This window comes from Glycine max, chromosome 8 (genome assembly GCF_000004515.6).
Source record: "Glycine max cultivar Williams 82 chromosome 8, Glycine_max_v4.0, whole genome shotgun sequence".
In the NCBI taxonomy this organism is placed as follows: Eukaryota; Viridiplantae; Streptophyta; class Magnoliopsida; order Fabales; family Fabaceae; genus Glycine; species Glycine max.
In genome coordinates this window covers 21,493,280-21,505,917 of record NC_038244.2, presented here as the reverse complement: position 1 = coordinate 21,505,917, position 12,638 = coordinate 21,493,280, and the positions used below count along the sequence as shown (strand labels likewise).

The following is a 12,638-nucleotide window of genomic DNA, read 5'->3' as shown; positions in this document are numbered from 1 at the left end:
AAACAGTTTTCACTGCATTCATCAATATTAGATCTATGTCGATAACAATAACTCTAAGGAGTGCATTACGTCTTAGAAAAACATTTGAAAACTGTTCTAGAGCTCAAACAACATTATTTAGACGTTCTCCCTCCAAATAGGCAAAAGCAGCAGAAAATATCATCCGTATTGGTGTCACACCAACAATGTCAAGTAACAATAGCATGTACATGTTTGTTTTGTAAGTACTATCTATGAAAAATGTCAAATTACATGCATTGGATAATTTGACTGCATCAGGATGACTCCAAAATATATCACGTACAACATCTTCATCTTTCAATCTATGTCAATGAATATACTAATCTCGTTCAAGAAGTTTCATTAGTTTTTGCATTTCAGTATTACTGCCTCTTATGAAAGAACGGTATGCATATTTTGCATTGCATAATTGTTTGATTATTGTATAACTATTGGCATTGTGCTCCTTCAATGTTAGAAAAATATTTCTTGATTTAACCATTGACTTTATCATATTAGCAATAATAATCTTCTCATCCTTAGTCAGGCAACCAACATATGGATATCCAACTAATGACTTAGCCAATGCATGATTTCGTCTCCCACATATTAACTTCACCGTCCATCCTTCACCTCCCACCATTAGTTTTGCTCGCAGCTTAAAGGGACACCCACATTTTTTTACTGTCAGTAACTATTCATACTAAATCTTTCTTCATGACCTTATATTTTTCACTCATTTCACAATCAATTAAAACAAATAAGGTCTTTCCTCTAATTTCAGTATTTGTGTTTGACCTCATAATCACTGTCACAAAACCAATATCATACACAACAGATCAAATCCAATGCAAAACATTATCACAGGTAGCAAACACCTACAATGCAATCCATACATGTTTAGTATTCAAGGGGCATTTATTTACTTTAACAAAAAAAATCATATAAATACTTGAGAAATATTGAAGGCATCAGAACAATCAACATGTTGATGCATACCAAGTTCCTCTCCATTTTCTTCATTCACACTAGGTTCCTTATCATTTTCTTCATTCATATCAACTTCTTCAAACATTATGTTGTCATACATCCACTGATCTTCGTTCATCTTAATAAAACATTGAAAAAAAATTCAATGTCAAACAAACAACCCTTAACGATACCATACATATATTATCACATAATTTTTTTAAATTCTTTTTACTGCATTCAATAATATAATAATTAAAATTCATAACCTTATATATTAAAATTTAGACTTGCATAAACTAATATATGACACAATATAATTATTTTTTGACTTGCATGAAGTAGTTAACTTAATAATATTTACACAAACATTATAAATGTTTAAATACTCACCAAGTTTTAGCTACCAAAAAAATTATCAACTCTTTTAAGGACTTGCCTTTTTGTCCTTGTTACAAAAGAATACATACATAATTACCTACAAATTAGTTATAAATATCCAACTCTTTTTTATTATAAATTATATTACAATAAATTATTTATGAGTTGTTAATATTTTTGTAGTTAATTGTTATTCATAAATTATAAGAATTAAAAAAATTAAAATAAAATGACTAAAATAAAATAAAATAAAAGTCTAAATTATTTTAAAATAAATGTCACTTTCAAACTATAAAAATTAAAAGGTACGAATTATGAAACTATACATATTTAAAAATATTTTAAATAATAAAACTAATTATATTACAAAAAACAATCAATTTTTTTAAAGAAAAGATTCTTATGGATTACCAATCCGTAAGAAACTTACGAATTAACAATCCGTATGTTTCTTACGGATTGACAATCCATAAGAATCATATGGATTGTCAATCTGTACGAACCTTACGAATTGCGAATCCTTATGATTTTTATAGATTATCAATCCGTAAGAAGAGGGCGAGCCCTGGTGCAGCGGTAAAGTTGTGCCTTGGTGACCTGTTGGTCATGGGTTCGAATCCGGAAACAACCTCTTTGCATATGCAAGGGTACGGCTGCGTACAACATCCCTCCCCCATACCTTCGCATAGCGAAGAGCCTCTGGGCAATGGGGTACGAAAAAAAAAAAAAAAAAATCAATCCGTAAGAAACATATGAATTGTCAATCCATACGTTTTATACAGAATGCAAACTAGATCAAAGTTGCAATACCTTACCTCCGCCATTAACAATCACACCAACCATTGCCACTTGTCAACGAACCACTGTAACCAATGCACCTGGACCAAAATGGACACAACAACCAAGGACCATCTCTCACGAGAATGAATTAATGCAAAGAAAGCAATAGAATGAATGGTGCGTGAAGAAGGCAAAAGGAAGAAGAAGTTACCATGGATGTTTCGGAATTTTGAAAAATTATTGGGTGTACAAGAAGAATGTTGGATGGACAAAGCAAAGCCATGTAAAGGATTGCAAAGAAACCATCATAAAATTGCAAAGGAACCCAGTCCAAAAGTGATCGTGCATTAGTTTGAGTTTTGAACAATACTTATCTAGACCAGAAAGGAGAACGGAAAATCATTTATACCTATAACCATTTTCATATTATTGCACTTAATTATTGAACCAACTCATTAATTTAAAACTCAACTTATTAAATAACTTGATGAGTTTGACTTATGAACTAAATGAGTTACACTTAAATTAACTATATGCGATTAATTTAATTCATGAATTTGATACACATGCAAACATGAATGCAGTGTATAAAATATTTATACGAAATATATTAAAAGAGCAAGTTATGTAAATTATTCTGTAAAACTACATTCTAATTACCTGGAAAAAAACTACATTTTAATTTAAAAGTTTGTAACTCTCAATTACTTTACCAAATATTCACGATCTTACCAAAAATCTTTCATTTTAATACTTGTATATTTTGTTTTCCACTATTATGTTTTACAAAAAGAAACTAGAGTAAACTTAAATCAAGTCAAACTTTGAGCTGAAAAAAAAAAGTATAAAAGTTGGGTCGGATTGAACAGACTCAGCTCTTTTTTAAACCCTAAATTTGCATTCAATACAAAGATGTCCACAGCAAAAATCATGTGGGTCTTGCTACTGAACTACTTCAATCCCTTGTCCACAGCAACACATTTTTTATTCTCCAGGTTAAAGTTGATATCACCACACTATTGAAAAGAATATTATATCATTTTACAAATCTTCTTTTATGTCACATCAATCTTAAATAACTCAATTAATTTTCTCTACAATAAAAATTTTATTAACAAGTTCCTTAACTTACAAATATTTCCTTTCTCTCACCTATATTTAATAGGTAGCTAGGCGACTTAGAACAAGTTACTTATATAAACAATTCAAAATCATGTGTGACACACCAAAAAAATATTTTTTGATAAGAAACTCCCATTGTGAATGGTCTTACTACTTTATAAAGACAGTATTAATTGAAAAAAATATATATAATATCTTGCAAATACAAAAAAACAAAAAGAAAATCCAATACTTACCATGCAAGTATTAGTAAAAAGATTCCATGCCTAACCTTAATTCCACAATGCAGAACAATCGAACATATCAGATCCTACATATAGACAATTCACGTTCTTCCAAATGATATGGGGGGAAATGGACGAGACTTAGTACAAACAGATGCTTCCATTGGATTTGTGTTTACTAGCACGTCACTTCAAAAACAAATTGCCCAAATTCAGAATTTGTCATCGAGTTGCATTTACATGTTTGTCAAATAATTGGAGCTCAACATGCATTTCATGTCAATTAGTTATCTAAAGAAAATATTTTAATCAATATTTGTGCAAGAAAAGGTCATACAAGGTCAGTGAAAGGGAACACAAATGAAGCTTATTAAGAATAAATGAGTAAATCCTTGCAACCTAGCAGTTGAAAACACCGGTCAAAATTGCAACAAGTTCTACAATTTAATTAGTATAACACCATAACACCAAAAATAGAAAAGTCAAGCTCAACGCATATCTCAACTGAAAATTACAAGCAAAACAATAAGTTAAACACACAATCACAACAACAGTATTGACAACCAGTCAACCACACCTTATCTAGGAGAACTTGATAAAACATTAGATGAAGTTAGCAGTGAAGTAAAATTGTCATTGGACTCTAGCAAAAACCACATTTCAGTAAACTCACTTTGATAAAGGTCATTTTTAATGATTTCTTCTAAGTTTTTATTTGATCATACCGTACCATTTTAGTTGAACTATCTTCCATCTGATTCATTTTTTCTCACTAGAAAGTCTTTCTTGACCTTCTCACGTGATCAAAACCAAGCTGCCTTCGGCAAATTCATGCCATGTTCATGCATGCCCAAAATATTCATACCTCATCTAAATTTTCTTGCATGCCCAAATATTCATCTCAACATTATCATCTACTTTACACTTCTCGCCATGCAAAGGTACATGGGAGGGTTACACTTATGCAAAGAGACTATCTGAATTCAAACCTATGATCAACTAGTCACCAAGGTGCAACTTTATCGCTGCACAAGGCTTGCCCTCAACAGAATTAAAAACAAATCCAAAAAAAAAATATGTAAAATGAATAAAATGGTAGTGCAAACCTCAATTTCTCCGTACCAGCAAAAATGTGGACATTCCAAGATAACAAACAATTAATGCTAATCAGAAAGAAATAATGGAAAATACAAAATTTTTAACTAAAGTTCTCTCTGGACATTCTTGGCACAGCTCAGATACCACTTGTTTATACATGAGCATACTACAATGAAAATGTGCAGAGGATTAATATCTGTAACTGTTAACTAACCTTATGCAACATCCTCTCAATTGTTGGTTAATATAACATGCGCTTTGAAACAGCAGGTATGATTTATACACAAGAATACTGCAATGAAAATGCTCAGAGAATTATCTGCCATTATTAACTAACTTAATGAAACCTCTCAATTGTTAGTTAATATAACACGTGATCTGAAATGGTGGGAGTTGATTTAGTGTTATTGACCAGATGTTTACACACACATGTGTGTGTAGGTTAACCAGAAAGGAAAGTGTTTTAAGTGGGAATTCAGTTGTAGATGTAGTAGCATTAACTACAAAGTAAAAGGGTTCAATACACAATTCAGAGTAACTGCCACAAGTCAGAAGTTGAGATGTTTTTATATGCTATATTTAGCATAAGATCATACAGAGTGCCAAAGGACTTCAATAGAAAGAATCATAAATTGATCTACCAAACAATTGACATGCACATACCTGAATGATTGTTAAAAGTGAGAAAAAGTCAGAGCAAAATAGTAACATCCATCCTATAATGCCCATAATCAGACAGTTACCTAAATTTGAATATCCCAGAACTAGCTATCCTGACATTCTCCAGATCAAGTATACAGATTCTAATTAAAGCAATCTAATTTACAACTGAACAAGCTGATCTGGGTTTTCCAAAGATTCCCTTAGAATTTTCTCAGCCCTTCTTTTCCTGTCATCCTTCCCATCTTCCATTGCAAACCAGGGCAAAGTATTTTTATGCTCCTCTTTTTGTGGGATCAAACCAATGGACTTCCCTAATAATTTGTTTTTAATCCCAATCTTAAAACGCACTGTAGGCTTCTCATTTGCACGAAATTTTGTCTGATCTTCGTTGGAATCACAGCATGTGCTTTTCATCGCTTCAATTGCTGGAGCAAATGTCTCCATTGCTGAAATCGGTTCATTTTCAACAAAATTTTCCACAACAGGATTATCAAGAGCTACATCATTAAAAAGCTTAGCCGGAGGGGGAACAGAAGCAACTTCCTTGTCCTCAATTTTCAAAGGTGCAGCAAGGAACGGGTTACCTTCTGCTGCTACTCTTTTTGCCTTAGCATCTGCAGGGTCAATCAAGGCAGACTTTTCAAACATATTTGAGACCATCTGCTGCTGGAAATTCATTGCAGGCCACTCCCCTTTGCCATTCTCTCTTTCTTGGTCAAATTTGACTGCACGAGGTTCTGTCCCTCTTCCATTCACTACCGGTGACTCTGAATAAGTTTGTAGATCAGGGAACGCAGGCAACCAAGCAGGAATATGCTCCCCAGGAGGCTCTTCTCCTTTTTGCAAAAAGCTTGGATTAGGCACCCGTTCTTTCACAACTGGAAACTGAGGAATGGGGTGTGCAAACATAACCGGTTCAGCATCATTAACAAAATGAACAATTTCCCGAATAACACCTGAACTTTCAAGGCAGTGATCAACATCTGAAGCACCCGCAAACCCCTGCACTGATCCCATATCTTCCAACCCTTGAATGACATCAAAAGCATGGCACTCAGTTCTACCTGAAAGATTAGCATGGCAATGTGCAGACTTCCCAACGTTCAAAATATACCGAGCCACAACGTCAGACAGCGCCTCAAGAGCTGACTGCTGAAACGCCTGAAATCCCTCGCTTTCGCACACCTGTGCTACCGCAATCTTCGCTATCGCCCGGGCATAGTCATCACCACCACCAACTTTCCTCCTCCCCCATGTGCCAGGCTGTTCAAGCTGTCTTCCAGTCTTCCCACCGCCATTGCTCATATTCAGCACTTCATATCACTTGAAAACCCAACAGCGCACATTCCCCAAATCACTATCATTCATCATCTCAAAACCCCACCAAGAACCACACCTCAACAACGCCACTCACTTCTGAGAAAATTGTAATAAAAAAAAAAAAAGCTTCAGAATACACAGAACTTGAATTCAACGCCAAGATCAAATTTTCCACGTTTCCCACCAGCAATATTTATTAACTAAACAAAAACCCTAACTCATCCTTTAAAAAGGGAGGCGGAATCGGGTATACAGATTCATAAATGAAAATTAAAAACTTTGGAAAGAAAAAAAAAAAAAAAAAACTTACCAGTGATAAAAGGGTGCGGATTGGATCTGAGGGCATGAGGTGAGAGTGTATGGATTCGAAATTTATGAGATGGAAAGGGAGAGAGTGGAAGATCGAAAGAAGAAATTGGGAAATTTAGGGTTTAGGGTTTGGTTGAGCTTAAACCCTTACAAACCCTTCCATCGAAAGATACGATACCATTAGAAGAGGCAGAGGGAAGTTGGAAATTTGGAAGAAGGATTACGGACACGATGGGGGTTCGAGATTTGAACCCTCTAATAAATCAAGATTAATTGGGGGAGAGGCATGAAAGGGAAGAAAAAATAATGTTGAATTTCCCATGCAACGGCGTCGTTTTCAACTGAAGAAAGCGACGGTGCAAACTATAGTCGCTCGCGAATCGCGAACGTAAACCAAGACACTGAAATGCAAATCTTTTTTTATTTTTTATCAAGATAAGATTTTCTATTTTCCATTTTAAAAACGAAAATCATTATTTGTTAAAACAAAATTGAAAATTGTTTAACATAATATATTCTCTTCTTTTCTTTTTTGTTTATACCAAAATTATCCCTAAATATTAATTGAAGATTAATTTCGTTTAAGAATTAAATATCATTAAAATAGTTCTTCTATTAAAAGTCTATTTTATCTTTCAAACTTGAGGCAACAAAAATGACCATGTTTAGTAAGTTTTTAAATTCTTTTAGTTGAAAAGTTCATTTGATTTTTTAATAAGTAATTTTTTTTAATAATTTCTAGTATTTTTTAAGATATTACTGAAGTAATATTGTTTAAAATATTAATTTTTAACTTCTAATTTTTTATATTTTTTTCTTTTATCTTTATATATTTATCAAATTTTATGTTTATCTTTTTTAAAATAAATCATGATTTTATTGTTTTTATTTTTTATTTATTCATATATTTTTCGTCCCCTTTTTTTTCCTTCTATGTGTAGACCCACCTCATTTACACTAACTTTTTTCCTTCAAGTAATGATATTTTTAATTTTTTTTCACTCTTCATATAATATTTTGATAGGTTTTCTTTACAATATTTTGATTGTGATATTTCCCGATATGAATGAGTAAAAAAAGAAAAGAAAAAAAGAAAAAGAAAGAAACATAAGGGTTGATTATGGTTGTGTTTTGATAGGTTCTCTTTACCATTTATCCTTTATTCCTAATTGTTTTTTTAATTGTTCAAACTTTTATAAATTAATTACGATTGTGCTCTTGTATTGTAATGTGATAGGGATTACTTTTAGTAAGGGTATTGTTTGTTTAGATTTGTTTGTTTTTCATAAGTTATGAATTTAGTAGTGTAGGGCATTTCATCCTTTTTGTAAGACATTACTTTTGTAATTTGGTTGGCATGTCTTATGCCTTGTAATGATAACCCCTTTTGCATGGAAAGAAAAAAGAGTTATGTCTTATGTCTTTATATTATCTATTAGTATTCAGTTCTTGACACATGTTATGTTGCATTTTTATATGAACAATAAAATCTTATTTGCTCTTAAAAAAAATTTAGTACTTGATGATAAATTTGTTCTCATATTCTATTTCTTTATATATTTTTTTATTTTTTACTTCAATTCATTCATCATACTATTTTGATAAATTTGTAAGATGACTTCAACTAATGATCACACAAAGGAAGAGATCAATTTTAAATTGACCAATGAGTATGAAAAATCCTTGTGTGAGCTTTGCATAAAATTCATTAGGAAGAACAAATGTGTAGTGTTTAAATAGAAGGACATTAATCAAGAATTTGAAGTAATCATCAACCGCAAATGTTTTTACAAACCTTTGACGAACAAATATGATTATATGAAGAGAGATTGGTGCATTTGAATTTTTTTAAAATTTGGGGAAACCTGCTTAGGATGGGATCCTACTACAAGAAAGTTTAGTGGTTTAAATGAATAGTGGGACAAAAAAATTAAGGTTAGTTTATTACATATATTGTTATAGTTAATTTATAATATAAGTAATTAATTATAAGGTTTAGTATAATGATTAACTATCCATTTTTTAGGAGAAACTTGAGGTTAAAAGACTTTATTCACACAATTAACACTCCAATATTGAACTTTCCAATGCCTCCACAAGGTATTGCTATTTGTATATTTATGGTTAAAAAATATTTTATATAAAATAATCATATATATATATATATATATATATATATATATATATAATGGATATTTAATACTTTATTCTAAGATAAGGTATCATCAATTTCAATTTAAGCAAGAGCCTCCAACTAATGCTCAAGAAGCTTTTAATTGTGCACATTTATCTCTTCGAAATTGTATTGAAAGATCATTTGGAGTGTTAAAGAAAAGATGGAAGATACTAAGTAGGATGCCAAATTTTAGTGTTCAAAACCAAATTGATATTATAATTGCTACATTTGTTTTACATAATTATATTTGCAATAATTCAAAAGATGACATCATGTTTACCTTGCTGAAGCAACATCCATATTACATACCCCATGAAGAATTTGCATATCATTGGCAATGACACAAAAAAAAATGTAGGATACATCTAGTGAGATGAAAGAAGTATGCAATAATATTGCTTATTTAATATGGAATAATAGGTCATAGGTTTCCTCTAATTTATTTTATTTTTTATATTATGTTTTGGATATTTTTATATTCTTAATTTAATTATTATATTGTTTATTTTATTAATTTAGCATTATAAATCAAGACATTGATAATGATAAATGATATGTTTTTTGGTTATATTTTATATTTTTTTATGTTACAATATTTATTTTAATCATTATACCACTTATAATATTTAATTTATTATTTCAACATTATATTTTGTCTATTATTTTTTAAATAATTTTGTATTAGATTATTTATTTTAACTATTACACTAATTAACATAATAAAAATATAATGCTTAAGTGTATTTTATTATGTTATTTTAAACTTGATTAAAAATATTTTAAGAAATACTATAAGATTAATAGTATAACACTTAACATGAAAAAATGTAATATAAAAAGTAGAATATAAATGTTTATTTATGTTATTTTACATTTTTCAACTACTTTAACTACTAATTTTACCAAACACTTCTATTTTAATAAGTTAATTTCTCAACTTTCAGCTACTAATTAACTTTACTGCTTTCGGCTAGTTTTATCAAATATAAGTAAAAGATGGTCCCTAACTTTTTGACTAACATCAACTCTAACACCAATTAAATTGGTAATCAACAAATCACATTAGCTAGCCTTTAAACTTTGGACTAATCATCATCAATGTCTTACTCGTCTTTTCTTCCAAAATTCAGCTCAATCAATTCCTTAAAACTGGGTCATTAATAACAATCACCCTACAAGCAAGCACTTCTAGAGTTATCTAGGTTGAAGGATTGATATCAATTATATGTTTTCTTCACTTCAATTATTTCACTATTTTACAATTTTTCTTTATAGGATTTTTAATTGTCTTAGAGGTGTATTGTATTAGAATTTTAAAGGATTTTAAAACACTTTTTTTATATAAAAAAGTCTTGTATATTCAATTAGGCTTTTTAAATGGTATAAATCAGTCTTTTGGTATTCAATTAAGGCTTTTAAGATTTTTTTTAAGGAAGACAACAAAATCTAGTGGTATTCAATTAAGATTTTTTTTATAACTTATAAAAAGTCTTTTGGTATTAAAAAATAAAAATTTTGATGGATTTTTTTTAAGAAGAATTATCACGATTAAGTAATTGCAGTTAGTTACAATAAGTTATTTGAGTAGTTAGTTGGTTATGAAAATTAGTTGGTTATTAGAAGTTATTTGAGTAATTATTTGGTTATGGCAGTTAGTTAGTTACTAGAAGTTATTTGAGTAAGTTAGTTAATTACTCTAGTTAGTTATTTTTTGTCTTTGTATAAATAAACCAACTTTGTAATACTCTGATGAATCAATCCTCAAACTGCTTTTCATCTATCTTTCATTTATTTTCTGATATGGTATAAGAAGTTTTTGCTTTTGTGTCTCTTGCTTCCTATTGAAGCTATTTTTTTTTTCTCTCATGGCCATGGCTGCCATTGATGATTCTAACCCTTTCATTCTTCATTCTTTCGACAATCCTGGCATTGCCTTAGTTTCTCATCCTCTTACCGGTGAAAACTACAATTCTTGGAAGAAAGCAATGTGCATGACTCTTCATGGGAAGAACAAATATGGGTTTGTCGATGGTTCAATTCCTGAACCTGCTTTGGGTCACTCAACTCATGCTTTGTGGCATCGCAACAATAGTATCGTTTCTTCCTGGCTCCTTAATTCTTTATCCAAAGAAATGCAAGTAAGTATCTTACATTGTTCTTCTGCCAAAGCAATATGGGATGATCTTCAAGAACGTTTCGAGCAACGTAATGGTCCTTTAATTTTTCAACTTAAGCATGACTTGATCACTCTGCAACAAGGTTCCATGTTTGTTTCCTCTTTCTACTCCAAGCTTCATTCTCTGTGGGAGTCATTATCAGAATTGAAGCTGTCACATAGCTGCACCTGTGGAGGAATTAAACCTTGGTGCGATTTTGAAAAAATGGAGTATGCTATGCAGTTCTTGATGGGGCTGAACAAATCCTTCTCTACTATCAGAGGTCAAATTTTATCCATGGATCTCTTTCCCTCAGTAACTAAGATTTTTGCCTTAGTTGTTCAAGAAGAAAAACAAAAGGAAGTTGGTGCTTCCACCTCTGCTAGTGAAGTTTCACATGCTTTTGCCTTGAAGACTTTTGCTGCACGCAATCATCCTGACAACCGCTTCAAAGGATCTTCCAAGAATCGCCCCTTGTGTGCTCATTGTGGTATGTTGGGTCATACTCAAGATCGTTGCTTCAAGTTGCATGGTTATCCTCCAAATTATAAGAGGACTGGTTTTTCCTCAGAAGCAAATAAACATTCTTCTTCTTCTGAACCACCACACAAGGCTGCTCAACAAGTATTTGTTGATATGTCTCACTCACAACCTTCCTCTGGTGACTCGGGTTCCCAGTTTCAGCTTACTGCCTAACAATATAGCCAATTGATGAATCTTTTAGAAAGTCATGCTACCAATGTTGTCATCCCTCAAGGTGTTTCTTCTGCCAGTGGTATGATCCTCTCTACATCCACTTCTAATTTTCTTCATGATTGCTAGCTTTTAGATTATGGTGCTAGCATTCATATTTCTTGTTCCCTTCATCATTTTCGATCTTACCAAATTGTTTCTGATAAAACTGTCACTCTGCCTAACAATGATGTTATACCTATCCTTGCCATTGGTTCGGTTTGCTTAACCAATACCTTAATCTTGCATAATGTTGCCTACATTCCTAAATTCAAATTCAATTTAATTTCAGTTAGTGCTCTTTTAACCAATCCTAATTTTTCCATTTCTTTTTCTCAAAATGAATTTGATATTCAGGAAAAGCAAGCTTGTAAGAGGATTGGTAGAGGGGATCTCATCCATGGCCTTTATGTCTTAGATCTTAAGGACATTCTTGATTGCAAATTTAATTTTTTTGTTATCAATTCACATACAAATTTCATTCTTTGTAAAAATCCTCATATTTGGCATTCTAGATTTGGTCATATCTCAGACAAAGTTTTCAAACATTTGAATAATAAAATTGGTCTACACCTTTCTCTAAATTTCTCTTCTTCTAATTGTTCTGTTTGTCCTCTTGCTAAATTTAGAAGATTATATTTTCCTAACTCTAACCATTTATCTGAATTACCATTTAACTTAATTCACTGTGATATATGGGGTCCGTAT

General features: G+C 31.3%; 1 protein-coding gene and 1 long non-coding RNA gene across 2 annotated transcripts; both read right to left on the bottom strand.

The window, feature by feature from the left end:
- Positions 1–281: 281 nt before the first annotated feature.
- Positions 282–4,782, bottom strand: LOC106799650 (uncharacterized). Its single transcript, XR_001389339.2, has 3 exons — positions 2,166–4,782; positions 1,854–2,049; positions 282–1,108 (listed from the first exon to the last, which is right to left on the bottom strand). It is a non-coding gene; the product is annotated as an uncharacterized lncRNA (long non-coding RNA).
- Positions 4,783–5,185: 403 nt separating this feature from the next.
- Positions 5,186–7,191, bottom strand: LOC100778210 (transcription initiation factor TFIID subunit 8). The gene is made up of 2 exons (XM_003531815.5): positions 6,868–7,191; positions 5,186–6,653 (listed from the first exon to the last, which is right to left on the bottom strand). The coding sequence occupies exon 2, from the start codon at positions 6,540–6,542 to the stop codon at positions 5,397–5,399; it is 1,146 nt and encodes a 381-aa protein (XP_003531863.1). The 5' UTR covers positions 6,543–6,653; positions 6,868–7,191; the 3' UTR covers positions 5,186–5,396.
- Positions 7,192–12,638: the final 5,447 nt, after the last annotated feature.